The sequence below is a fragment of the Trichoderma asperellum genome, chromosome 2 (assembly GCF_020647865.1).
Source record: "Trichoderma asperellum chromosome 2, complete sequence".
NCBI lineage: Eukaryota > Fungi > Ascomycota > Sordariomycetes > Hypocreales > Hypocreaceae > Trichoderma > Trichoderma asperellum.
In genome coordinates, this window is record NC_089416.1 from 480,868 (window position 1) to 505,716 (window position 24,849).

Genomic DNA, 24,849 nt, shown 5'->3' on the forward strand with positions numbered 1-24,849 from the left:
CTACCCTGGTCATGCTACGTTTGCTAGCCCGTCGGAGGTATCTACGCAACTGAGGCGCTGCCCGGGAGGCCCTTTTCCCGCTGAAGACTCGAGCCTCTTTTGCAGATTGTGGCTGGGCAAACTGTACTGTACCTGCATTATACCATTACCAGGCGCTGTTTTAGTCGTAGGGCTAGAGCAGGATGACTGTTTTTAGCATCCGCGAGTCCAGCATGACAAACACCACCCAATGGACGGCCTGGGCGCGCTACCCCATACGACCTGGCGTCGATGGCATTGTGAATGTTTCGGCTAAGGCGGCCAGTGGAAGGCCGTTTGCACGATGGCTTAGTGCTGAGCTCAGCCTCCCGGGAGCAGAGATTAGGTCTCGACAACCCAATGCTTGGCTCTTCGCGCTCGTCGCATGGCCGGTTGAGGACTCCACCGTTGGGCGGGAGCTCGCAGCGGTCCTCGTATAATAACCGATCAGATCTCTTATTACATTAGCTTCGGATTCTGTGCTTTGCTCATCCCTTTTGTCAGCCCATCGTGTCCATCTTGAAATACTACTACTACCTACTTGCTGTATGTTGAGTCGGCAACTTCTACGACTGGCCCAGGCGTGACCATTAACCACACACTCACATATATAGAGACAGTCTATCTAGCCCCGATGCGTTTCCACAGCTTCATCGCCCTGGCGGCCGCGACCGCTCAAAGCGCCGCCGGCCTGGGAATCAACTGCCACGGCGACACGCTCTGCGGAATCTCGTACATGAGCGGCGGCCGCCTGACCCAGTTCCAGACCATCTTCGACAACATCTTCGAGAAGCGGATATACGACAACGGCGACGACGTCGGCTGCATCGAGGTCCACTCGGTCAACTTCAAGGGCTCCTTCAAGGGCACGTACTGCGCCTACGTCCAGAACCTGGACGGCAGCGTCAGCGGCGCCACCCTCAAGAGCCTCTACACCGAGCTGGTCAACTACGGCTGTGGAATCTGCGGCTCCATCCCCATCCACTATGACAAGGGCGACGACGACGTCAACCACGGCGAGCTCTCGTTCAACATGGTGGACAGCCTCCCGGACAACTGCGAGCTCAACAAGCCCTGCTCAGCGCTCTCCTAAATCATGATTGTTCAGTAATAGTCGATGGGGTGGTCGGATAGCGAATTTGCGAGTCATTCTCAGATATACGCCAATTTCGTTCCATTTCGTTTCGCGCAGCGATGTGTGCATCCGATTTTCGTGTCGAGGAACGCGCCATGATGATACCAAGCCCCTCCATCGCAGACCGCTTGATTTTTTTTTTTTTTTTTTTTTTGTTAAGAGGAGATGGGAAGGACAAAAAAGGCGTTTTGGCGCAACAAAGTTGACAAGTCCAATTTGTAATCTAGCGATTCGTTTCTCTATACATTGTTTTTTATTTATCCTGTTGAGCTGGGAGCTTAGAAAGAAATAGTAGGTAGTAAGCATTTTAATTCTCAAGCCACCCGGCCTTATCGGAGCTTTCACTCTTTCACCCGGAGACAAGGTGTGATTGATGCAAATATTGATTTTTACTACCACGACCCACCAGCAGTTTTGGGCGTATTGCAGCGTGTCGGAACCCCCTCACCAGCCAACCCCTCAATACGACCTCCATGGACTGTCTGTGGTCGGTACTATCACCGATCTGGGGCCATCATCGCCGTAGGCTTTTGAAACTCAGCAGCTTCGTTGAGGTCGATCTACACACTATGTCCGGACTAATTCCGCCTTTTCGTTGAAAAAATGCGTTAAAAAAAATCGGAGATAAAATTTGTTGATTTCGCCTTGGCCCTCTTGGAAGACGTAATAAGAGATGGATGTATGAGATATATAAAGGCGGAAAGGGAGGGGTAATGATTCATGTAGTTACTAGGTATAATAGTGAATCGACCAACAGCTTCAAATACAAACTGCATCTTCTCCAAAATCACAATCACCGCAAGCAAGAGTGGTCAACACAGAAATACCTCCCACAGATAGTATACGAAAATGGCAGCCACTTTCTTCGCGTTTGCGCCAGAGCCCAAGACCGAACTTGGTCGGCACCGTATCCTGGCCCCGACGGCCGGCATTCGTGTCTCGCCATTGGCCCTCGGTGCCATGTCCATTGGTGACGCATGGTCTGACCTGATGGGATCCATGGATAAGGAGAGCTCATTCAAGCTGCTGGACGCATTCTGGGAGGCGGGCGGCAACTTCATCGACACCGCCAACAACTACCAGAACGAGCAGTCCGAGACATGGATCGGAGAGTGGGCGGCCAAGAAGGGTATCCGAGACCAGCTTGTCATTGCTACCAAGTTCACTTCAGACTATCGAAGCCACGAGCTGGGAAAAGGAAAGGCTCAAAACTTTCAGGGTAACCACCGCAAGAGTCTCCATGTGAGCGTAAGAGACTCCCTCAAGAAGCTCCAAACCGACTACATTGATATCTTGTACATCCACTGGTGGGACAGCACCACTTCCATCAAAGAGCTCATGGACTCTCTGCACATCATGGTCGAGCAGGGCAAAGTTCTCTACCTGGGAGCTTCAGATATGCCTGCATGGATCGTCAGCGCGGCCAACACATACGCAGTTGACAACGGCAAGACGCCTTTTAGCATCTACCAAGGCCGATGGAACATCATGCTGAGGGATTTTGAGCGGGACATTATCCCCATGGCACGGCACTTCGGCATGGCTCTCGCGCCCTGGGACGTTCTTGGCGGAGGAAAGTTCCAGACAAAGGAGGCCCTGGAAGAGCGCAAGAAGAAAGGCGAGGGGCTGCGCGCCCTTATATCACTTCCAGAACAGAGTGCTGAAGAAGCAAAGATTAGCGAGGCGCTCGCCAAAGTGGCGGCAGAGCACGGCATCACCTCCATCACCGCTATTGCCCTAGCATATGTATTGCACAAGGCAGGAAATGTGATCCCTATTGTTGGCGGAAGGAAAGTTGAGCATCTCATGGACAATATCCAGGCCCTGAGCATTAAGCTCACAGACGATCAAATCAAGTTCCTCGAGGGTGTACAGTCGTTTGACCTGGGATTCCCTTCAGCCTTCTTGGGCCCTGATCCTAATATTACAGGGTATTCCCCACGACTCCATCGGACGGCTCACTACAGCTTCCCTAATGCGGGAAACCCCAAGAGTACAGTATAAGGTGATGAATGTCTTTAGTTTGACGATAACTACTTTGTGTGGGTGATGTATATCTGCACAGTCTGCGAAAGGTTCTCTGTGGCCATTCAGAAAAATTTGCGTTTTAAAGCTCCCAGCCAACTTTTGTTGCAATACATACATTCTATAAGGGGGGTCTTATTTGCTCAGCTTCAGGATGCTTTTATCAAATTATTGTTCTAAGAGCATAGATAGATGCATCTATTCGCTCCATACTACGGCCTTAGGTACAACAGCATTAAACAAACAAACTTGACTTGTTACCTGCATAGATGCATCCATCCCAAGTGTGCCATTCTAGCCGTGAAAAGAGAGAGAGAGAAAAAAGACACAAAGTCCACGTTGCAGCATGCAGCAATTGGTACCAAAAATAGACACAGCTAAGCTTCTTTCTCCCATGGTAAGACTCTCGTATCCGCCCTCCAAAATCCTTGCCAAGACGCCCAAGGCAAGGGGGGCCATATAATATAGTTTCTCCTGCAGCTTGTGTTCTCGGGGCATCATCCCTAGTGGGCGGGCTCTTTTGCTTTAGATCGATATCCGCGTGCCATCTCGGCAGCTGCCAACGATCTGGCTAGCATGCATCTTGTGAAGATGGCCGTGATCCTATTACCCACTTGGGTGGGAACGTCAAATGTAGGCTGCCGCTTGAATCCACGTTCCTAACTTTATTCGGTCAATGCTTCTTATGGTAATTGCTCAAGCCTATACTACCTCTATCCGTAAAGCGTGATGAAATTGCCCGCAAGTGAACAGTATTTATAGATACGTCTATTGTGGTATAAATGCTACTATTTCGTATTAAAAATTATGGTTTATGTACTTCCTCATCTCCCTCGGAATCTTTCTGAGGTGGTTTCTCATTCTCTGCTTCGTCTTTACCTTCGTCACTCTTCTTCACTGGGGTATCCTCCTGTGCTGCATCAGCACCTCCTTTCTCCTCTACTGTATCATCGTCAGGCCCGTCTCCCCCTGTCGGGATATTTGAGTTTAATACCTCCGGTTCAGCCACAAAACTAAACTCGCTTGATTCAGAGTCTGTAAGAATCAAAGGAGCTGCTACTCGGCTCCCTTGGAGCTCTGGAACATCGCTTCCGGGCATCTCATAAATTTCACTGGACAACAACTCTGCCAATGGCGCCGGAGTTGCCAGCTCTGCTGGTGGCGGGGTGCCCGCCGATTCCAGCTCACTCAGAGGAGTCTTCGACGCCGGAGTGGTGCCTTCGACTTCAGGTGTAGGCTTCGGTGTTGTTTCGTCCCCTTCAAGCTCTCCCAAGTTTCCGCCGAGAGCCTCTGCAGGAAGAGTTCTAGAAGTTTCGGGTGAAGCTGCGTCCACACTTCCTAGCATCATTCCTGTTGTTGAATCGGCCTGAGAAGTTTGGGCTGCCGCCGCTTTCTTGCGGCGAGGAAGCACCAAGAATCGCAAGACAGCAGCGGCCGCAGCAGCTATAAAGACACAGACACCGATAACAATGCCCGCAATAGCACCCCCTCCGAGGCTACTGCTATGGCTACTGCTTTGATTGGGTTCGAGCACTTGGAAGTTAAGCGGATATATAGTGACTATATTCGATTTGGCGTTGGCATCCCACACGCGAGGATGAACCGAAAAATTCCCTCGTTCGTAATCCACAATCAAGTACGCCTCCTGCAAAAATGTTCGTCCTAGAACATATTGGGTGTCGTTGGCTGCCCTTTTCAAAGGGAAGTATCGAGATGCCGTCTTAACAAGCGGGGGATTTGCCTCCAAGTCGAAACTTGCGTAGGGAAAGGTAATGTTAAAAGATGAGCCGCCGGTAATTGGAGTTGTTACTTCAAAAGTGACGACTGGGTTTTCGGAAGTGAGCTTTTTGTGCAACGAGTCGCTAACCAAGTACATTTCCAGTGTCGTGTTATAAGTTAGACCAAAGGCTTTCTCAAAAGTTTTGCAGGCGTCTAGAGGAAGGTAGATTTCGGCCACGGAAGAGTCGATAAACATGGATATCAGGTCAGACTGGAGCACCGTATTATCCGCGCTTGCATTCGTAGAGATGGATTTGATGCCAATTGATAAATCACGCGACTGATCGCTGAAAAATTTATAAGTCTGATTTGTGTCTTGATACGCAGATGTATCGTAGCCACCCAAGATCAAGCTGCCCAGCGCCTTGTTCAACCGATATGGTGCTCCTGCGTTATAGCTGTATGACAGACTGGGAATCGCTGACTCATTCTTGAGAAGCTGCATAAAACTCTGCTGCGGATCATTCTGGGATGTGAAATTAGTAGGTCGTGGGTTCAACGCAAGCACTCCGAGATAAAACTCCGTGCCTGCGATGCCAGCAATGATTGAGTGGTTGACGACAGGGCCACCACTGCCAAGATACCCGAGCCCGACTAAAGTTTGACGTTAATATGCGCATTATAGATGATGCTGAGCAAGGCATTGGCCATACCGGTGTCATATCCAAATTCTCCATTGTCCGTAAAGCCCAAGACGTTCTCAAAGCCAAGGTTGTATAAGCCAATTTCCTTCCAAGTCGAGGAAGCTGTTGTATTAAATAGTTTTCCTCTGCTGTCGGCGCAGTCGTCGACTTTGATAATCTGACAGCCCTCTGGTAACACCACCAGAGTTTGAGTTGATGAAGTACCAGGCAATATGCGAAGGTTCTGAGCTGGAGTTCCTACGCGCAACTCAAACGATGACCAAGGGCCATCAACACCCTCACTAAAGGCACGTGAGTTTCTTTGCGGCCTCAACGAAATTGGGAACTGTACTTACAACACCTGGCTCGGTGATACGGATACGGGAGGTGGTATAATAATTGTCGCCGGATCTGTGGCTCGTTTGTTTACCAGCGCGAGATCAAACGCCGAGGCGAGCGCTGCATTCGGCATCAACATTGCCCATGGCAGCAGATGATGCAGCCGCGTACGCATCGTCCAAAGATGTTTGAATGTTTCAACAAGTCCACATCCTAATGTGAGATCATGTAGTGTTGTAATCCCCAAAGACCCTGCTGAACTGAGTGGAGTAATGTAGGTAATGTAGGTTGCAATGCGTATAGGGTGCCGAAAAATGGGATACTTCCTCTCTCAGCACGCATGCAGCTGACTTGAATTGTCCTAGGCGCTCTTTCAACCAGCTTATCTAAGTCAATATAGGCAAAAGGTTGTCTCGTGGCAACGACCGAAGATAGTAGTAATATTACGAAAAAGAAAACAGAAGAAAAATGAGCAGACATGGGGTTGTATCTTTGCCCACACAGAATCGTACACCAGGCCCTCAATAGTCCTCGCTACCACTAAGTACTACTGCTACAGTCCTTTGATTTGATGAGCATCCACATGGGAGTCAGATTTTAGGATGCCGTGCGAAGCTATGCGATGCACTTCGGTTAGGTGCCAAACGAACCACCGGTGCTATCGAGTGCCGTAGGCGTCTTCCGAAGCTGATAGCACGACTGCATGTTGTTCTCGCCCCAGAACTAATGCAGGCTATTCCAAGTTGATCAGGTTTTTTGTCTAGCAGAACCCGCTCCTAATGCGCGGTGACCCACTGAAGAACAACAGCCCATGGGCGTCCCGATGGGGCGGGACGCCGTTGAAGAGTTACGTGACAACTACTAATCGAAATATCCTGTTATGATGGGAGAGTTCCCTTTCCCCGAACTCATTGATTCAAGCCGCCGCCAAGCAAATCTTGACGCACAACTGTTGGCTGGATTCATAACGGCGGCCCGTACCAGCCGAGGGTATAGCGCCACATACAACCAGGATTAATAGTGCTTGTATGGATCGTGTGTGAATAGCTTCAACGAAATGGTGGTAAGCTGCTCGGTAAATAGACGAATTGCATGTGAGCAGTCCACTAAACAATAGCCAGGGGTATTGGGAGCGCCTCAGACGCCGGCGGAAAATTACGTCCAGAACCAGCGGTGGCGCCTGTCCGGCTTTTCTCCCTTTAGAGCAACATCACCGCGTTAGCAAATTGCGTCTGCGCTTTAGCCGTTTGACAGGTGCCATGCCGTTATAAGGCTGAGCGCTTGTGGCGTGCTGTCTGATTCATGGTTGGGCTCAGCCCCCGACTTCTTGAGATGGTGCTAACACTAGAGCGTAAGCACTTGAAGATAGGTGCGGCACCACCGTTGAGTGCGGCTTGTGCGTTTGATAGTCTGTCTCTCCAACCATAGCTCCGGGTCGCCTGCCTGGTGAAAACATTGATGGTGACTATGTTCGAAAGCCATGTCCTTATGTGCTGGCATCGGCTAGTAGAGAGCCTTACAGGCTTTCTAAGCTTACACGCGGATTATCAAAGCGGGACTATTTCAGGTACACGTACAGTAAACTCGCATTGCATGAAAAAGGAAAATCGTGAAGATCTCGGCTTGGGCCTTGCGAGTCTTGCCCAGCTTACATGTAGCTAGTGGTAGTAGTAGAGCTAGCCCGCATATATCTTCAACCGCGCGGTGCTCACACGCAAATTCTTCCCTTCTCTTTGCTATTTTCAAGTCATTGTCCACTTGTGCTACGGTTGAGACGATGGCTGGTCTATCAAGAGCTGTTGCTTTCATCCTTCTCGGCGCTGCCGTGCGGGCGTCGCCATGTAAGTTGCACGCAGCCACAATACTGGACCTCAGTTCCAAAGCAATGCTTACTTCTATTTTTGTTACACAGTTGCCTCTAATGGCACGATCACTCAACCTCCGACGGCCACTACTGCGGCACCGCATACCATTTCGAATGTTGTATGCGGTACCATGAGCAGCTTTCCAGGCATCATTCTTCAAGAATACGAAGGCCTGTCCACAAACCCAGCCTTACAATGCCAATGTTTGGAGCAAGCATACAGCTGGCTGGAAACGTCGAATCCGCCAACGCGGACGCTTACCAGGACTATCGGAACTGGTGTCACTACATTCACAGAGACCATTACAAGCACCTCGACAGTCGTGACGTCCGTGGTAACAACTGTTGTAAACACGGTTGAAACCGCTACTGTTACGGGGAACTTTCTTGACGCTCAAACGAATGTGTGGTATGGGTCTGCGTCATCACCATGCGTAGGTTTCTATTTGACAGTATTGAGCATGACTTTGGCGATGCTGATTGCTCTCTAGTGCTATAGCTGTACAATCGCTGCCTCGACGGTAGAAGTATTCTACTGGGCTGATGGTACGTTCCAATTCATCATTTGCCATGAGAAGTACTATATGAGCTAACATTGTGCAAGTTACCGAAACATCGTCTGGCTTCGCTCCAGTCACCTCTTTCGTATCGAATGGCTATACCTTGTAAGAACATGCATATCCTGAGAAAACGAGACTCGAGCTATTCTTCATCATTTCTAATGCACTCCATCGCAGCCAATCTCCTTCCGTTTACATCGGCTTCTCTTCACTGTCTGCGATTGACTACTGTGGCTTGGTCGGCCAGGACTTCACCAACATAACGGTTGGATTTGACCCTGACGAGCTTTCAACCATTGTCTTTTCTTCATCAGCCGCTGAAACGGTGACCCACCCCAACACAGCTGATGGTGGCTCCATTACTTCAACTATAACTTTTTACACTCCTGTTGGGTCTGCTGCGCTCAATACGAAAGATCTAGAAAGGAACTGTTCGACGATCCTTGGATACAATTACATCCCAGGAAACCCTTCAAACGCACTGAACTCTTCACGTATGTTTTCAACTTTCTAATACGTTTCATGCTACCATGAAATCTCAATGACATAGCAATCTTTTCTAATCTTTTCTCGCCCAACAGCCGATCCCTGCCACCCCACGATTGTGATTCCAGATCGAGTCAGGAGCTTGGACCCAGCTTGGGCTTCTTGCATCACGGATGGTTTCGGCGGGTAAGTGTCTACGTGGATTTGAATAATTGAGAGCCATTCTCACAATATCTGTTTGACTTAGATTCTACGATCCCCCTTCGGCGCTCAGCTCTGTGACCGCTCTACTACCGCCCTCCTCTCCACCACCGGTTACAACTACAGCTGCCAGTCCACCTAGGACAACCGATTCTCAACCAACATCGACGCCGCCGCCACCTCCTCCACCGACGTCGACTCCATCACCCCCTCCCCCTCCTTCTAGTTCCAGCAACCCTCCCCCCCCTCCTCCGCCTTCATCTTCCAGCAACCCTCCTCCTCCTCCACCACCCTCATCTTCATCTCAGGGAGCTGGAGGCGGTAGTGGTAGCAGCCCTCCTGCCTCTAGCTCACCAGCTGGCGGCAACAACCCCCCTCCACCAGCAAGTTCTTCAAACGGAGCTGGTAACGGTGGCAGTGGCAGCGGCACTTCAGCTTCCAATCCCTCTGGCACTCCTGGAGGTGGAAATAACGGCGGTGGTAGCAGCGGCGGTAATGGAGGTGGTAACGGAGGAAGTGGCAATGGAGGAAGTGGCAATGGAGGCAGCAGTGGAGGAAATGGAGGCTCTAACGGAGGTGGTAACGGCTCAGGCAACGGTAGCGGCAGTGGCTCACCTCCTAATGGATCTGATAACAATAGCTCTGGCAGCGGCAGCAACTCTGGAGGAAACGGCGGTAGTGGAAGTGGTAACAATGGAAGCGGTAGCAATGGAAGTGGTAACAATGGAAGCGGCAGCAATGGAAGCGGCAGCAATGGCTCTGGAAACGGCTCCGGAAACGGCTCCGGAAACCAAAACGGAGGTGGTGCTGCAGGCTCTTCCACGAATCCCCAAAACACTGGCAACGGAGCTCCTCCCAATTCCATCATCGCAGTGGGCTCGGCGACCTTCACCGAGAACTCTCAGTCAGAGTTTGTTCACGGATCTACAACCTTGGTCCCTGGAGGACCTGCAGTTACTCTGGGAGGCACCACGCTGTCGTTGCCCACTTCAGGCTCTGAGATCATTGTCAATGGGTCCACTGAACCAGTCTCCGAAGCTACCTCTGGGTCACAAAGCTCTGGAGCAGGTGAAACTGGCGCGCCCGGTTCTCAAGAGACTTCTGGTGGCTCATCTGGAAATTCTGGTTCCACCAATACCGCCTCATCTGGCCTTCCATCATCCTCGATTTTGTCGATTCCCAAGAGCGGGGCGTCTGGATTGTTTTCGGGTGCCATGGAAAACATCCAGATCGTTGGCGCGGTTATGCTTGTTGCATTTTATATCTAATAGCGAGATAATAGCCCTCTCTTTGCAACAGATTGAACGTAGGGCGACTCGTGGCGAATTTTTTAGGCTAGATAATTGTGTAATGATAATGAAATCTATTACGAGAAGCTTGTGTAAAAGGACATGGTGGCGTTGAAGCTCTCCATACATTAAATGGATGTACACCGCTTATATGCTGCACCGTCAAACATGCAATGGGTTCATTTGCGGGGGCAAATTCTACATGAGATTCCAAATAATTATTCCATCCGTAGCTTTTCTTCCCTCCTCTTCTGAATTGTATAGAGAGTTGTTGATACGACATGAGTTTTCAGCTGTCGAGTCTTGCAAATGGAATGTCCCCTTTGGGATTGGAGAATTCCAACTTTTATCCTACCCTGGTATTTCAACTATATAACATCTAGCAATAATGCAATCTGCGAATCTTCGGCTTTCAATGCCACACTCGGATGGAATCCAACCACTCACTCTACTAAAGATGCTGCAAGTCTTTTTCAACTTGCCACACGTTGCCGCCATTATATAATTAGCACTAAATAATCTCTAATCTACTCATGAATGAGAGCAATCAATCTCACAAGAATTATTTCTGGCCGCCTTGTGTTGGAAACCCCCGTGCTTTCTAACGGCGGGGCAGGTTTGCTGGCCGGTACTGACGCCCTCTTGTCAACAATAAGAACCATGTAAGTGTCGAGCACATATTTTGTTGAGTCTGGAACAATATTGCAACTACGGAGTTAGGCAAAATGGATTTGAAATAAAGCATCCGTTTCTGCATGATTGCTCGACCGCCATACACAGTGCAATACGCGTTAACCTCTCTATGTTTGGCTTGATCCCCAAGAAAAGGTGGCTGGGCTAAAAATTGTGGAGCTGACTGGGGATTCTCCCATTTGTGTTGAATAGGATCAACCCCAGAATACTCTCCAGTCTCAACATTATTGGCGATCCTACTCATCTCTGGAAGAGGCCGCCCTCTCATGGGTATTATTTAATATTGCTTCATCTGCTGCAAGTAGCATATCATGGACTACTCTGAATCAATCACCAGAAGCCTACTTTGCATGCATACCTTACTATTATAGAAACATATCAACTATTCATTAAAAATGGAAGAGAGAGTATTCGAGACGAGAATAGGTTCCAAGTTGCATTACTTCAAGCGCGGCAATGGGCCTATTATGATCGTTTCGCCGCCAGCTTGGGGACTCTCTTCAAAGTATCTTCAGGAAGGCCTCGCCCCGCTGGAACAGACATTTACACTGGTTTATCTCGAGTTTAGGGGAAACGGGAAATCCACAAGGCCGGATGCATCCGAAATGACCTGTTGGCACCTAGCGGATGATATTGAGTACCTTCGCCAGGAATTGCAGATGGAAAGAGTACCGTACCTGTTGGGTCACTCAGGTGGCGGCACAATTGCTCTTTGGTACGCTATAAGATATCCAGACAAGGTGGATCGTCTTGTTCTCTTGAACCATCGTCTGGATGGCTTTGACGACAGTGATTCGTTAAAGAACTCTATTATTGAAAAGAAACGGGATCCGAAAATGCATGCTCCGCTCAAAGCATGGACTTCTTCGTGGGACGATCTTTCCGATGAGAAATTTGCTCAAAAAATTCGCCTGTTTCTGCCAGTTTACTTTTTTAATCCCGATGCTTCTGTTCAGTCCAAAGAATTAAATAGCATTCAAACTGTTCCCTTGTGGAACTACCAGCTTCTACATGGCAATGAACGAAAAGTTCAGCATCAAGAGCAGGAACTTGGCAAAGTCGCAGCAAAAACATTCATGATCTTTTGCCAAGCGGATCCAGTTTGTACACCGACACAGGGTATTGCGACTCAAAAAGGGATTGTTAGGTCTAAGCTTGTGATATACGAGCAGTGTGGCCATTTTCCATGGATCGAAAAAGGGGAAGAGACGTTCAGAGACATTATAGAATTTTGTGCTTTATAATCAATCAATTAATTCTATATATTAATAAGCTCATTTATCTGGGTATAAAATTCAATCAGGCAGGTGTATCTCTAAAAGCAATTATATCATAAGAATTTAGGGTCTCATCACCTCTGTGATGTCAAAGTCGAGCCAATTCCAATCAAAGAATGCCTGCGAGAGATCTCCATCAGGGTCCGGTGCGCCAGTCCCCAGAAATACGTTATCCAGTCCCGCAGGAATTTCCGCAGATAGGCTAGCCAATATGCTCTCTTGAGAAGCTGGTAGCATCTCAGCACGACCAATTTCATTTTTTGATGGTTCTTCTCGCTTCTTAGCAGCTTCAAATTTCTGTCTATAATCCTGTAACGCCTGAATCCCCCCTTGTGCGGAGATATCGTATGACATGTAGAGTTCAAAGATCGCAATGGTCTGCTCCCATACAGTCTTATCTGGCTCTTGGTCTAAATCAACGTGCAAGTCTGGAAGTAAACTGGCTGCTAATAGGACTGTTGCCGAACCAAAAGTCACTGTTAAACATTAGAGTGGTGCAAATATTAGAAATTTTATGTTGGCTAGCCTACCTCGTAATGTATGCCAAGTAGAGGCCTGATACATAAGATGGGTATTACTATGTACTCTCTCAATAACTGTTCGTGCTGTGGAAACGCAGAGCTTATTGATATCATTAAGTAGCCCCATAGCTAGGCTTGAATTGCCACTTTTAGCTCTTAACAGCTCTGAACGTATTGTTCGATTTGCGACAGTTGCCAGAAGACAGGGGCGAAGAATGGAAAGTCGGACATAAATAGAACTAGAAAGAAAAAAAATTTTAGCATGAACAACACTCCAAACGAATTCTTTTTGTAAAAAAAACTTACCGTATTCTGAGGACTATGCCTTGAACCTGGAAACATTCTTCGGCAATAGGCGCATTGACTCCTTGAAGCTGGCTTGGCAAATTGCCTAACATTTCGTCCAACTGTAGACAATACTTTGGCATTTCGCTGATATATTGAGTTAAAGAGGTAGTTGAGCTCTGTTCAATCGAGCTCTGTCCAAGCGCGTGCATCCTATCTGTAATCTCTCGAGGAACTTCACACAGTTGGAGATAGTATCGAAAGAAATCTAACCTCGAAGGCTTATTTGCCGGCTGTTGGCCTTCCCCTTCTTCTAATAGATACTCGTCGTCGACTGCTTGCGGAACTGGCACAGAATTTGCCTTGTTCGTCGCTATAGGCCACCCGAACGTGTATGAGGCTATGCTATTATCTTGTAAATAAACATTTTCCTTTCCTTTTGGATCTAACGGTGAGCATATAATCCTTACCTATCCATTATAAGGGAAATGTGCCATACCCTACGTCTCATTTCCCGTTCTAACTGGTTTGTTGGCTCAGGGATATCTTTATGAAGTCCAAGGCCATAAGCAATTCTCTGTGCAACGCCAAGCGTACTCCAGCATCTTGAGGCAAAGGATGTATACTGAAGGTAAATTACCCGCAGAAGGAATAATTGCGCCGCTTCAAAGGAGTACTCGTCCAGTGTCTCGGCAGATACCAAGCGGACTGACCGCCTGTACAATGATTCGGCATCTCGCTTTCTCCATTCAGCTGGACAATGTTCGGATCGCTGGCAGCCAATGGCTAAGACAACGTTGACTATGGAAAGTAGAAGCATATCATTGCCCGTATACTTTGATAGTGAAAGAGAGTCCGTAGATCTCCAAAGATTATCATATTTTTTCACGAAGCTAGGCCAGTGTAATACGGGAAATATAGGGTGCGAGAACCGCCAGTACGTGTTCATAAGGGAGTCTGCCAATTTCTTTTCAGGTAACAGCAGAGCGTCAATATCCATGCAAACATCATTAGTATTCGAGACTGTAAACCCAATTGGGTCATTGAGATACTTGTTTCCTGAGAACGGAGTACTGGACGGCGCTGTTTTCCTATTAAACGGCTCGATCGTGGCAGCAACTCGGCTAATAAAAGAGTGAGTCGAGGGCGGTCCAAATATGGATTCACTTTGACGGATGGGTTTATCTAGTGGCTGAAGATTCTCACTAGGGATAGTTATGTCGCTTTCCCTACGAATACTCTCTGGCAACCATGATTTTGATGAGATATGAAGAGTAGGATCCGGCCCTATAAGAGCTCCACCGGGTGTTCCAGTGGGAGGACTCTCAAGATTATTCTTGATATTTGGAGGCAGAGAAGGTATATCCCTTGATGAGGCATCAAGTTAGTTTATAGGTTTATGACGAAATCAATATCATACTGGAGCTGAGCCGACATACCGAACTGACACTATTTTGGGCTGTCCAGGAAGAACTTGCTCATATACACACAGGTTAGGCTGGCCTCTGCTTAAACATGTAAGACAAGACGGCCGAGTTCCATCGCATTTTGATTTCCGTAGGCGACACGGACGACAAGATTTTCGAAGCCTATTGCGCTTACGGCGTGGAATGGCCGAGGTAAGCCTAGGCGGCTTTTCTTCCATTTTCCGGATTTACCAAGTTTGTCGCCGGAGAATAGTGATTATGAAGGATGCGATGGAGTTTTAAGCGCGGAGATACCGTGCAAGAGGGAAATACGATTAAGGTATTGAGTATAATAAAGATTTAGGTCTCTCAGAATGACGATGAGAGCAGTGATGAAGGTGAGCCATGCTGAGAAACTGGGGTTGCGGGGCAGGCTAGGATATAAGCTGCTGTTATAATTGGATACTAGGGTAGTAATAGGAGATAAAAGCCATGTATGATTGGCTGTAATTGATCGGACATAGTCTTCAATTTTAATTGGCTTGAGTTTGCGTTAAATCTTGCCACTTGAGGCATAGTATCGGAGATACAACGAGGAGACGCTCCTTGGTTGTCATTACTAGGACCACCTCGATGGTATAAATGACAAGCTTAAGAAATGTTTCAGTCACTTTTTCAAATCTTGCTTCGGTACCTTGCAGCCACCAGTAAAACAATCTTCAAGGTATGGGCTCTAAAGTGGGTTTTGAAACACCATCTGGTGTTGTCCAACCTTTGGACGATGGAGAGACCACGGAGCGTGGTTCGCAAAATGGGCCTACAGATACAGAGAAACCCACACACGAGGAGGAGGAATTTAAAGAAGGCGGCTATGGCTGGTAAGTCCTAATGGGAGAAAAAAAGGTTTTTAATGACATTGATACTCATAAATCCTGCGATAGGGTCGTGGTAGCTGCTGTTTGGCTGATATTGGCTCATTCGTTTGGCATCAACTCAGTAAGTGATTCCTGTAGATATATGGAGAACAATGTATTGATAATAGTCCCCAGATGTTTGGTGTATTTTTAGCATTCTATCTTGCGAATGACCATTTCCCAGGAGCGACGCCTTTACAATTCGCTTTCGTCGGAGGCCTCAGTTTTTCAGTTGGTTTGTGCACACCAACGATACTACTTAACGGCAAGGAGGTAACTGACATGTTTGCAAGCTTTTATTGCATCTCCATTCGCCACAATATTATTGCGCAAAATAGGCTTACGGATGACTGTCGTCACTGGTGGGCTATTTATATCGTACGCTCTCCCTCTCTGGTTACTATATTTTCAGATATACTCACTCATAAACACTTGCAGCGGCGCTTATGTTGCAGCGTCTTTCTCGAAAACTATATGGGAACTCATTCTCAGTCAAGGAGTTTGCTACGGCATCGGTATGGGAATTTGTTATACCGCAACTGCCGGCCTAATTGCTAAGTGGTTCAAAAAACGGCGAGCTCTCGCAAATGGCATTGCAACAGGCGGTACAGGGTTTGGTGGCCTCACATATTCTCTAGCGGCGAACGCCATGATTCAACGCATGGGAATTGCTTGGACATTTAGGATTATGGCCATTATATGTTTTGTTGTGCTTATAGCCAGTGCTCTTTTCCTAAAAGATCTTGATAAGGGAACAACAAAGACCACGCTCACCGCATTCGACCGGAGTCTTTTCAAACTGCCTGACTTCTGGCTATTCTTAGGATGGGGATGGCTGTCTAGTCTTGGCTATGTTGCTGTAGTTTTCTCTCTATCAGCTTATGCCCAGCAAGTTGGGTTTTCTCCACAACAAGGCTCTCTGGTGTCTGCGATGTTCAACCGTGAGTAAAAAATTCTCTTGGATGAGCTTCATAAAACTAATGTCTTTGCTGTTACAGTTTCTACCGGTATAGGGCGTCCGATTATCGGTTTCATGGGCGACAGATTCGGCACAATTAGAGTAAACACACTTGGAACTTTTCTTTCAGCTCTATTCACATTTTTCATATGGATCTTTGGCGGCAAGTCCTATGGGGCACTCATGGTGTATGGGTTATTGGGCATGTTTCCCAGCATTATGTGGGCTACTTTTGCGGTTATGACAGCGTCAATTTTTGGCCTGCAAAAGATGCAAGCTGGTACGTATAAACTCTCAGATTCAGAAAGGATAGAACCGCTAATTATTTTTCTTGTTTTGTTCAGTCATATCTCTTTCAACACTGACATTAGCGCTCCCTTACACTTTTGCCGAGGCGATTGCACTTAGCTTGAGGAAGCCCGGAAGAGACGGCTTTCTCGACATACAAGTCTACGCCGGCGTGATGTTCGTCGCGGCTACGATTTGCTGTAAGCTTTATGTTATCCTCTAGAGCGGCAAATAGCTAACACCTTGTTCGCAGCCCTAATTCTTACTATCAAGAAAGGTGAACTATACCGCAAACGAGAGGATGATTAGCGCATGACTGTTTTACTGTAATAGATCAAGCATATGGGTTACGGAAAGATGCATAGCATAGCATATAGATTATATTTGGTGTGTTAGAAACAGTATATTAATAAGACTCTTATCAATGTTTTACTATTTAAACTGAAAAATAGAATATAGTGGTATTAATTGCCAAGTTTTTAGAAGCCTTGTGCTCCTGCCCAACTTTGTGGTATGTCTAGGCTGTATTACAACCCAGACTGTGCCGTCTAAACTCCGTGGAGGAACTACCTACTAGGCTTTCTTCCTTGGCGCTCCCTATAGCTATAAAGGCTCAAATAGCGAACGGCGATCCAGCGCTCGCTTTGGCTATGTAGCAAATAGTACAAATGTGCAGCACTGATTCAATATGCAAACAGCATACCTTGGAAAGAGAAGCACGAGAAGAAGTCTAGTTCAGTTGTTGTCGTTATCATTTCCTGGGACAGACTCAATCATGATCTTCCACGAGAGAGATAATTCACATCCCTACTATTGTTCCGTAAGAATCCTGAGTTGGGTCATTGTTGTGGACCTCGGCTTAATCGGCAGCAATCCCTGTACACATATTGGCTGCCAAGGCTACATAGACAAGCAACCCGTAGAAGCAATTGCACGATTCTATTTGCGCAAGTATGGGTCTCAGGTCTGCTCTATTGGAGCTGCTGAAGAGTGAGAGCTTCTGGACTCCACTCCGCCATGACCAGGTTCTGGCTGATGGCTGACGAGAGCAATCGTTTTCTTGACCGAGCGAGCACGTGTTGAAATATGCACGGTTATCGGTTATGGTTGTACGCGTTGGTCAGATTTGCCCGATGAAGATAGACGTGGGTCGTGGGCTGTGCAAACAGCTGGTTAGGAGAGCGGCAGGACTTAGTATTCTCTACCTTAAACAAACGATGTGACTTGACCTTCGCTGGGGACCGATTTTTTTCCCTTTCTCTTTTTGCTATAATTAAATGAGTTGTCTAGTCTCTGGAAAGTGCAAGTTTGAGCTAGTAGATAATAAGGGTCGTTCATTGAAGACATGTTCTCTTCGTACTGTATACTAGTGGCAGTGGCAGCATTAATCCATCGCCCAACAATCGAACCCCACAGGATTTTCGTCATACTACACATTGACAAATTTACATGCTCTCGATCTGGTGATTCTAATCTTCAAGCTATACCGCATTCTTCTGCATCATGAGCAACGTGCCGTTGGTCTACCGCCTGATTGGCTTACAGTGTAGATTTATCTGTTGGCAGTCGACAAAGGCAAGCTCGAACACCGACGGCAGCAACACAGGCCGGATGCGCCTCTGACTATATAATGATGGGAATTCCAAGCAGATCATCATCGGAACTCTTGTAATCGGTCTGAATCAATTGTGAAATTCTCACTGTTGGCCTTGCCGAAGTGGAGCATTGTGGATCGTCAACACCAAGATGCGGCCCGACACACTCTCATCAACCTTTATGCTGGCATTGCTAGCAGAGGTTTGCTCAGCCAGAAGCTTGAATACTACTATCGAGGCATTGAGCGTTGCTGGCGCTGCTACATCAAACTCCTACCCTCCCGCTAGCAGTATGTCATTCTCTGAAGCTCTATCTAATAAGAGAAGAAAAGAATATATTACGTCCAGAACAAGGTGCTGACAGTGCTACTGCATTAAGCAAATGTCAACTCTAAATTGTTCCCGCCCGAGTCCAAGGTAGGATACCCGGGCCCTACGCCAACGGGTGTAGAGCCGGCTGCAATTCAAACCGCTCCAATCTATCCTTACAATAATGGACCTTCGGATAGCTTTCCGCTGGTGGCGCCTCAGCCCTGGGGAGCAAGCAAATTCGGCAAGGGCTTTGACATTACCAAATACTGGGGAAATCTCTCTCCTTGGTATTCTGTGTCCTCAGCAGACTATGGCCTGCCTGACGCGAGCCCTTTGATTCCGGATGGCTGCAACATTGTCCAGTTACATCTTCTATACCGCCACGGTGCTCGTTATCCTACCAGCGGCGCCGCTCCCGCTACCTTTGCCCAAAAAGTCCAAAATGCAACTCGGGCGGGCGGGTTCAATGTCACTGGAGAACTATCTTTCCTGGCTGACTGGACTTATAAGCTCGGCGCTGAGCTGCTGACGCCCTTTGGCCGCAGCCAAAACTTCAATCTCGGAGTGGCTTACCGGCAGCTATACGGCAATCTTCTAAACAATTTTACTACCAGCGGCACGATTCCGGTTTTCCGCACCGAGTCTCAGGACCGCATGGTCAAGACCGCTGAGAACTTTGCTGCCGGCTTCTTTGGCGTGCCCGAATATTTGGACCAAGTTAACATCGAGATCTTGGTTGAGAACACTGGCGTGAACAATTCGGGTGCTCCGTATGAAGTCTGCCCCAACTCGAATGTCGCTAGCCGCGGAAGCATTGGATCTACAGTAGCAACAAAATTTGCCAAAGATGCCTTTAACAGCACGATTGCTCGACTGCAGTCTCAGGTAAGCTGCAGATGATAGTGATCAGAAATAATTACAGGATTTCTTATTAAGATTGATAGATTTTCGGGCTGAACCTGACCGTCACTGATGCCGTCGCCATGCTTCAACTCTGCTCTTATGAAACTCATGCTCTCGGCTACTCGGCTTTCTGCAATCTTTTCACCGACGAAGATTTCATTAACTACGAGTATTACTACGACCTGGTAAGCCGTTTAATTCATGTTCAGCCTTTTGACAACATGTACTGATGCGCGCAGTCATTCTACTATAACAATGGCCCCGGATCTCCGGTTGCCGCCGCACAGGGCAAAAGTTATCTCCAGGAATTCGTAGCTCGCTTCACGCATTCGTTTCCCACCGCCAGTTCTGCCCTGAATCTCACTTACGACAACAACACAACTTATTTCCCGCTGAATCAGTCGATCTATGCAGATGCAACTCACGAAGTCGTCGTTCTCGACACTCTGACCGCGTTTAACCTGACTGCTCTGTTCAAAGGTCCAGCACTGAGTCTTTCTGGAAACCAAAAGCGAAACTCTTTCGTGGCTAGCAAAATTGTGCCCTTTGCAACTCATTTTACCACGCAGATCTTGGAATGCCCAGCCTACAAGCCTACTCGGCAGATCCGATTCTTAGTGTAAGCATACGAATCTTCCATTGCTCTCGTCTCACATACTAATTATGCTGCAAATAGTAATGATGCCGTCGTTCCCATTGCAGACTCTTATCACGGGTGTCCAGAGAACCCCGATGGTCTTTGCTCTTTCGACCATGTTGTATCAGTCTTGCAGAAACGAATTGATGAGATTGACTTTGACTATGACTGTCTCGCCAATTATACGGCAAAGGCTGGAGTCGATTACAATGGCCGGGCTCCAAGAGAGTAATATCAGGGCTTTTGTGTCTACATGAATATATTGCATCTGAATAACGAGTTATGATTCGATTATTTCCTTCTAGCTATTTATACTATAATTTTCCACAAAATGTATTGCCGTTTACTCGTTACTGGCTCGTATTTTCCAATCAAACATATTGTCCAACGCCTTACTCATTTGTAGGTGACACTAGGTAAATTCTTACTGTTAGCTATTTAAATTGCTATCAGAAATATCGCAGTTATCTTTCTATGTATTTTATTGTTATAACACCTCCATCATATATGTTCTTCGCTGACATCAGCCATTTACAACTTGGAGTATTTCAACTCCTATCAACAATTTGAAGCAAATTACCCTCCTGCCCTCCATATTGTTAGAGAACAACCACCGAGGGTTGCTTGGTAATTGTTTTACCTCACAGATCGTCGGACATTTCATGTTGAAAACAGCATCCAGCGGATGGGTCACGAGTCATAATTTCATCAAGCAGTCTCGCCATCGTGTAATTTGTTACCCCGTCTGCTAGGCGCAGCCAGTGCTGATTAGTTACGCCGGTATCATTGACCCACGCATTCGAACCATTGGCTGCATTAAAGCTGTTATAGCCAAACGCGTTTGCATAAGCAAGCATTGGGCGAAGTCTCAGCTTTGAGAGCCATTCTAGTCCTACGATACCATACAACGTGGTGATGGGATCCCATGATTGGCGAATAGTAGAACCTCGGCCGACATACCATTGATAGGCGCTGAGAACTGGGGAATCTGGAGAAAATCGCTGTGCAAAGTTCTGACCAGAGAAGACATTTCCACCTAGCTCATTACCCGAGTATGTGATTTTGACATTCTTTGGCCAATGGTTAACAACTTCTGCGGTGCTTTTTGGGTCTATACCGCCAAAATTATACTCCCAGCCCGAGGGATATTGTCCTCCCATCACAATTAGTTCGCTAACTTTGGCCGAGATAAGTTGGAAGCCCGATAAATGACTTATATGGTCCGCTTCAGACTTTAAAAGATCAGCGAGATTGATAAGTCCGCCGATGGAGATGATGTGAATGCTCTCATCTTCGGCAGAGCTTAGAATAGTGCGATATAATTCGACTGGTGTTGGAGTCAAAGACGATTCCTTGACTTTTCTGGGCCAGTTGTATGCTAACTTGCTGACATATTCGCCATATCTACTAGAGCATTTAGTTGGAGTACATATGAAAATGAGTGTACAGACAGAACTGACAAATAAAAGAAGCTGTCAAAGAACGTATCGTTTGTGAGCGGTCGGAAGGCGGCGATTGGGATATCTTCGTTGTCAAAATATGTGCAAAGGGCCTATTTCCCCTCAATATTGAGCGGCTCTTTAGGAGTGTAAGGTGGGTATACGCACGCTTGCTCCTAAAGCTCCATAGTGAGAGGGCGAGTTAATTGCAATGCCTCTCAGGTCTGCCAATCCACAATTGTGGAAGACGTTTGCAATTGTCAAGGCGCCCACATCATCAACGTCGCTGAATAGATCTGTGTCCAAGATTATAGGCTGGCCGCCGTTGGTCGATACCTTTGTGGCTCTTGCCAGCCCCAAAGCGCCGCTCAAAACTATCGCAAGCAGAAAAATGAAGGACATCTTGTTTTCCGATCTGAGCCGAATGCCCCAAGAATGTCCGCCACCGGAGTTTGCCCAGCATTTACGGAGTTCATAGCTGATCTAACACACCGACCAATCTACAGTGCATGATACTATTAATCACTGTATTCACACACTGTTGGTCTTTAATAACACTAGTATAGACAATTAATATGGTTCTTCTTACATTTGATGAGCTAAAAGCGTTACATGTGTATGTATCAGGTAGCAAGAAGTGAGAGCTTCTGGTCTGTCGCTTGGCTAGACACCATTGCCACGACAGACTTTAACCACACAAACAACATGATCTCTTTTAATAGAAAAGAAATACGAAGATGTTAGAGATAAATATAGGTATATCCCAACAGGAGAGGAGTGCCCGAGATATATTGATCCTCCTAATTAATCCCAAGAGGCTCAACTTTGACAACCAGTGCTTTATTTGAAACCCGGATAGCCGCTAAAGAATAACACCTGCATGGAATTTCACAGCTGAGTTTTCAATAGTCTGCGGAGAACAAAGTTTTTTGAGCTGATCATATTACTATGTCCCCAGCCGTAGCCTATAGTATGTCTAATAGGTCTCTGCAGACTCCCTTTAGTTTGCCAACACTGGAACACTGTCGGGAACACTTGCCATCACAACAGGTGATGATACGGCATATTGTCGGGCAAATGGAACAGTTCGTACTCGAAAAGAGTACTATTTCTAATCGTACTTTCTTCTCATGAGAGAAAAATAGGTTTAAAAATGCCATCTGTGTCATGATGCAACACTCATCGCTGTTTCAAATGTGGAGGCGATCTTAGCCGGGTGGTCCTTAGCTTGACGTGCGTGTCTCCTCTGAGAACTTTTTGAACAGGATTTCTGCACTCGAAAAGGCTAAATCAGCGGTATTGTTCAAGAATTACTTTTAAGTTTTATCGGTTTCCATAAGTAACCGCGTAAGTGGGGGTGATACGAAGTGAACGGGTTTAAACAAGGAGTGCGAGTGCATATGTTCTAGCAAAGCCATGCCGCTGCTATTCAAAGTAGGACATCAGACAATATCCAATCACGTCGTAATATTTTTTTTTAAACAGAGAGAACAGCAAGTGGATATTTTCGAGATTGCTAGACAGTATCGTACATGTCGGTTGCCAACGGCCGATTGTGACCATCTCTAGGGCACGTATCAACCAGCTGGAGCTTGCGCCTACGTTTGACTTGGCAATCGCAAACATTCACCTCAGAGCTTGAATTGTTCGTATCAGTATTGCTACGCTCTGTTGGTTGACATTTGTTTCTTTTATAAAAGTTCCTACTCCGTCCTGTCCGCACTTCTAGACTTATGCAGCTTCAAAGGAATGGAGTGGCGCGGGTTGCCGCAGCCCAATCTAAATACGGGTAGTGATTTATTTCGCGACTACATTTCTCCTAGGCTGAGAGAAACAGGCTAGAGGTTTCATAATTTGCATTCTTTGATCCAAACATTTCTTCGTGTTATATGTTATATGACACTTATCTTGATTGCTTTGGTACCCTCCAAGATAGATTCTAGGCTTCTCACGGTCGTCTGCGAAAGGTTAATTTCGGCATGTGCTACTCCACAATGACTATCGAGGCACTGTACACACAAACTGTCAAGAACTTGTGTCTTCTCCGAGCATCTCATATATGAGTCGTTTTTGTTCTAATATGCCATGTCGTTTTTGGATGTTGTGCCACCACTCTGTTCAAAGGTGGTTGGACAATCCAAAGGGACCCAATCCACAGCCTCACTCCTGCTACCGCAATGGAACAAAGGCCGTACATCATTGACACGAATATCAGTGAGTAACGACGTTATTCAAATATCTGATAGAGAACATCTTTTTGAATCGTGATTCTAGGGGTATAAGACTTGGCATATCGTCTCCCAAGTCGCAGTTTCGGCCTTCTTGTCAAACAATCTGCACTCAAAACTCGACTACCAAACTACTTAGCTCCTTTTCAAACAACAATATTTCACTTCCTGCGTGATACATTTTCAGAGCCATCGGGTCGCAAATTTGGCACAATCAAAAGCTCGGCTTAATCATATCAAAGATAATAAAGATCCAAAATAGGCCGCAAGCATATTTAAAATGGCTGAAGTCCACGCAGCTGAGGCATCCCGATGCAAAGAAATCCTCGAAAGCCTTTACGAGGTAGTAGTACAATCAGCCCCATCAGAGGATAAGCCTATCGTTTTTTCGGTGGCGAAGCCAACAGTTGATGATATTAAACAATCTAAGTCGGCTTGGGTTACGATCTGCTGTGTACGTAATGAACTAGGGGGGCTCCGAGACAAAACTACCATTAAAGATGATGGAAAATTAGCAGTCATCACTACCGAAGATGCAGGTCGTACCTTCAAGGTTGAGATCCGTTTTGATGAACACTGATGCCAAAAGCCTCTACTCAAATGACGATTTGCCGGTTTTTGGAAGTGGGTAAGCGAACACCTAAAACGTCACCAATTTGGCAAGGTTTCAGAGCGCGACTACATAGACATTCAGCACGTTTAGTGCTGGAGAATTCTCCCATCATTTACTAGTAGTAGCTAGGGCGATCAGAAAAGATCATGAATACATTATCTAAACACAACTTTGGATTAATGAAGGATAGTTAGCAGGTTGGAATGCGATTTGATTTTGAAATTTGAGGTATTTAGTACAAGGTCATTGGTCACAGCATGTCGAGTGTGTAGACTTCGTGAATAGATGGAAAGAGAACCTAAATAATAAAAACACTTTGCTTTTGAATGAAATACTGAAAGAATTTGCTCAAACTGGTAATGTATTCCGAAGAGTCGTCTTCTTCTCCCGCTCCTGCGGCCATTGGGGTTGCGTATGCTTCGTACAAGTAACGTAATCATTGTCCGGCAGATTATGGCATT

General features: G+C 46.8%; 10 protein-coding genes across 10 annotated transcripts; 7 read left to right on the top strand and 3 right to left on the bottom strand.

The window, feature by feature from the left end:
- Positions 1-182: 182 nt before the first annotated feature.
- Positions 183-458, top strand: TrAFT101_002472 (uncharacterized protein; the record flags this gene model as incomplete). The annotated part of the gene is made up of 1 exon (XM_066126615.1): positions 183-458. One exon carries the CDS (start codon positions 183-185, stop codon positions 456-458), a length of 276 nt encoding a protein of 91 aa, XP_065982719.1.
- A 194-nt stretch (positions 459-652) lies between these two features.
- On the top strand, positions 653-1,111 carry TrAFT101_002473 (uncharacterized protein; the record flags this gene model as incomplete). The annotated part of the gene is made up of 1 exon (XM_024907588.2): positions 653-1,111. The coding sequence occupies one exon, from the start codon at positions 653-655 to the stop codon at positions 1,109-1,111; it is 459 nt and encodes a 152-aa protein (XP_024763585.1).
- A 652-nt stretch (positions 1,112-1,763) lies between these two features.
- Positions 1,764-3,444, top strand: AAD14_1 (Putative aryl-alcohol dehydrogenase aad14). The gene has a single exon (XM_024907589.2). The coding sequence runs from the start codon at positions 2,003-2,005 to the stop codon at positions 3,155-3,157; it is 1,155 nt and encodes a 384-aa protein (XP_024763586.1). The 5' UTR covers positions 1,764-2,002; the 3' UTR covers positions 3,158-3,444.
- Positions 3,445-3,956: 512 nt separating this feature from the next.
- On the bottom strand, positions 3,957-6,058 carry TrAFT101_002475 (uncharacterized protein; the record flags this gene model as incomplete). Its single annotated transcript, XM_024904969.2, has 3 exons — positions 3,957-5,551; positions 5,611-5,882; positions 5,937-6,058. 3 exons carry the CDS (start codon positions 6,056-6,058, stop codon positions 3,984-3,986), a joined length of 1,962 nt encoding a protein of 653 aa, XP_024763587.1. The 3' UTR covers positions 3,957-3,983.
- A 1,638-nt stretch (positions 6,059-7,696) lies between these two features.
- On the top strand, positions 7,697-10,393 carry TrAFT101_002476 (uncharacterized protein; the record flags this gene model as incomplete). Its single annotated transcript, XM_024909471.2, has 7 exons — positions 7,697-7,760; positions 7,832-8,217; positions 8,275-8,329; positions 8,388-8,448; positions 8,521-8,837; positions 8,925-9,015; positions 9,077-10,393. 7 exons carry the CDS (start codon positions 7,697-7,699, stop codon positions 10,296-10,298), a joined length of 2,196 nt encoding a protein of 731 aa, XP_024763588.2. The 3' UTR covers positions 10,299-10,393.
- A 1,014-nt stretch (positions 10,394-11,407) lies between these two features.
- On the top strand, positions 11,408-12,256 carry TrAFT101_002477 (uncharacterized protein; the record flags this gene model as incomplete). Its single annotated transcript, XM_024909472.2, has 1 exon — positions 11,408-12,256. One exon carries the CDS (start codon positions 11,408-11,410, stop codon positions 12,254-12,256), a length of 849 nt encoding a protein of 282 aa, XP_024763589.2.
- Positions 12,257-12,284: 28 nt separating this feature from the next.
- Positions 12,285-14,825, bottom strand: TrAFT101_002478 (uncharacterized protein). The gene is made up of 5 exons (XM_024909473.2): positions 14,535-14,825; positions 13,566-14,462; positions 13,117-13,500; positions 12,820-13,049; positions 12,285-12,765 (listed from the first exon to the last, which is right to left on the bottom strand). Exons 1-5 carry the CDS (start codon positions 14,738-14,740, stop codon positions 12,353-12,355), a joined length of 2,130 nt encoding a protein of 709 aa, XP_024763590.2. The 5' UTR covers positions 14,741-14,825; the 3' UTR covers positions 12,285-12,352.
- Positions 14,826-15,170: 345 nt separating this feature from the next.
- On the top strand, positions 15,171-17,083 carry TrAFT101_002479 (uncharacterized protein). Its single transcript, XM_024899375.2, has 8 exons — positions 15,171-15,379; positions 15,443-15,497; positions 15,551-15,650; positions 15,709-15,793; positions 15,854-16,356; positions 16,414-16,653; positions 16,718-16,861; positions 16,915-17,083. The coding sequence occupies exons 1-8, from the start codon at positions 15,228-15,230 to the stop codon at positions 16,968-16,970; spliced, it is 1,335 nt and encodes a 444-aa protein (XP_024763591.2). The 5' UTR covers positions 15,171-15,227; the 3' UTR covers positions 16,971-17,083.
- A 1,143-nt stretch (positions 17,084-18,226) lies between these two features.
- Positions 18,227-20,571, top strand: TrAFT101_002480 (uncharacterized protein). Its single transcript, XM_024899394.2, has 5 exons — positions 18,227-18,546; positions 18,636-19,453; positions 19,513-19,656; positions 19,711-20,090; positions 20,148-20,571. Exons 1-5 carry the CDS (start codon positions 18,408-18,410, stop codon positions 20,338-20,340), a joined length of 1,674 nt encoding a protein of 557 aa, XP_024763592.2. The 5' UTR covers positions 18,227-18,407; the 3' UTR covers positions 20,341-20,571.
- Positions 20,515-21,976, bottom strand: TrAFT101_002481 (uncharacterized protein). Its single transcript, XM_024902324.2, has 3 exons — positions 21,716-21,976; positions 21,569-21,660; positions 20,515-21,512 (listed from the first exon to the last, which is right to left on the bottom strand). Exons 1-3 carry the CDS (start codon positions 21,947-21,949, stop codon positions 20,750-20,752), a joined length of 1,089 nt encoding a protein of 362 aa, XP_024763593.1. The 5' UTR covers positions 21,950-21,976; the 3' UTR covers positions 20,515-20,749.
- Positions 21,977-24,849: the final 2,873 nt, after the last annotated feature.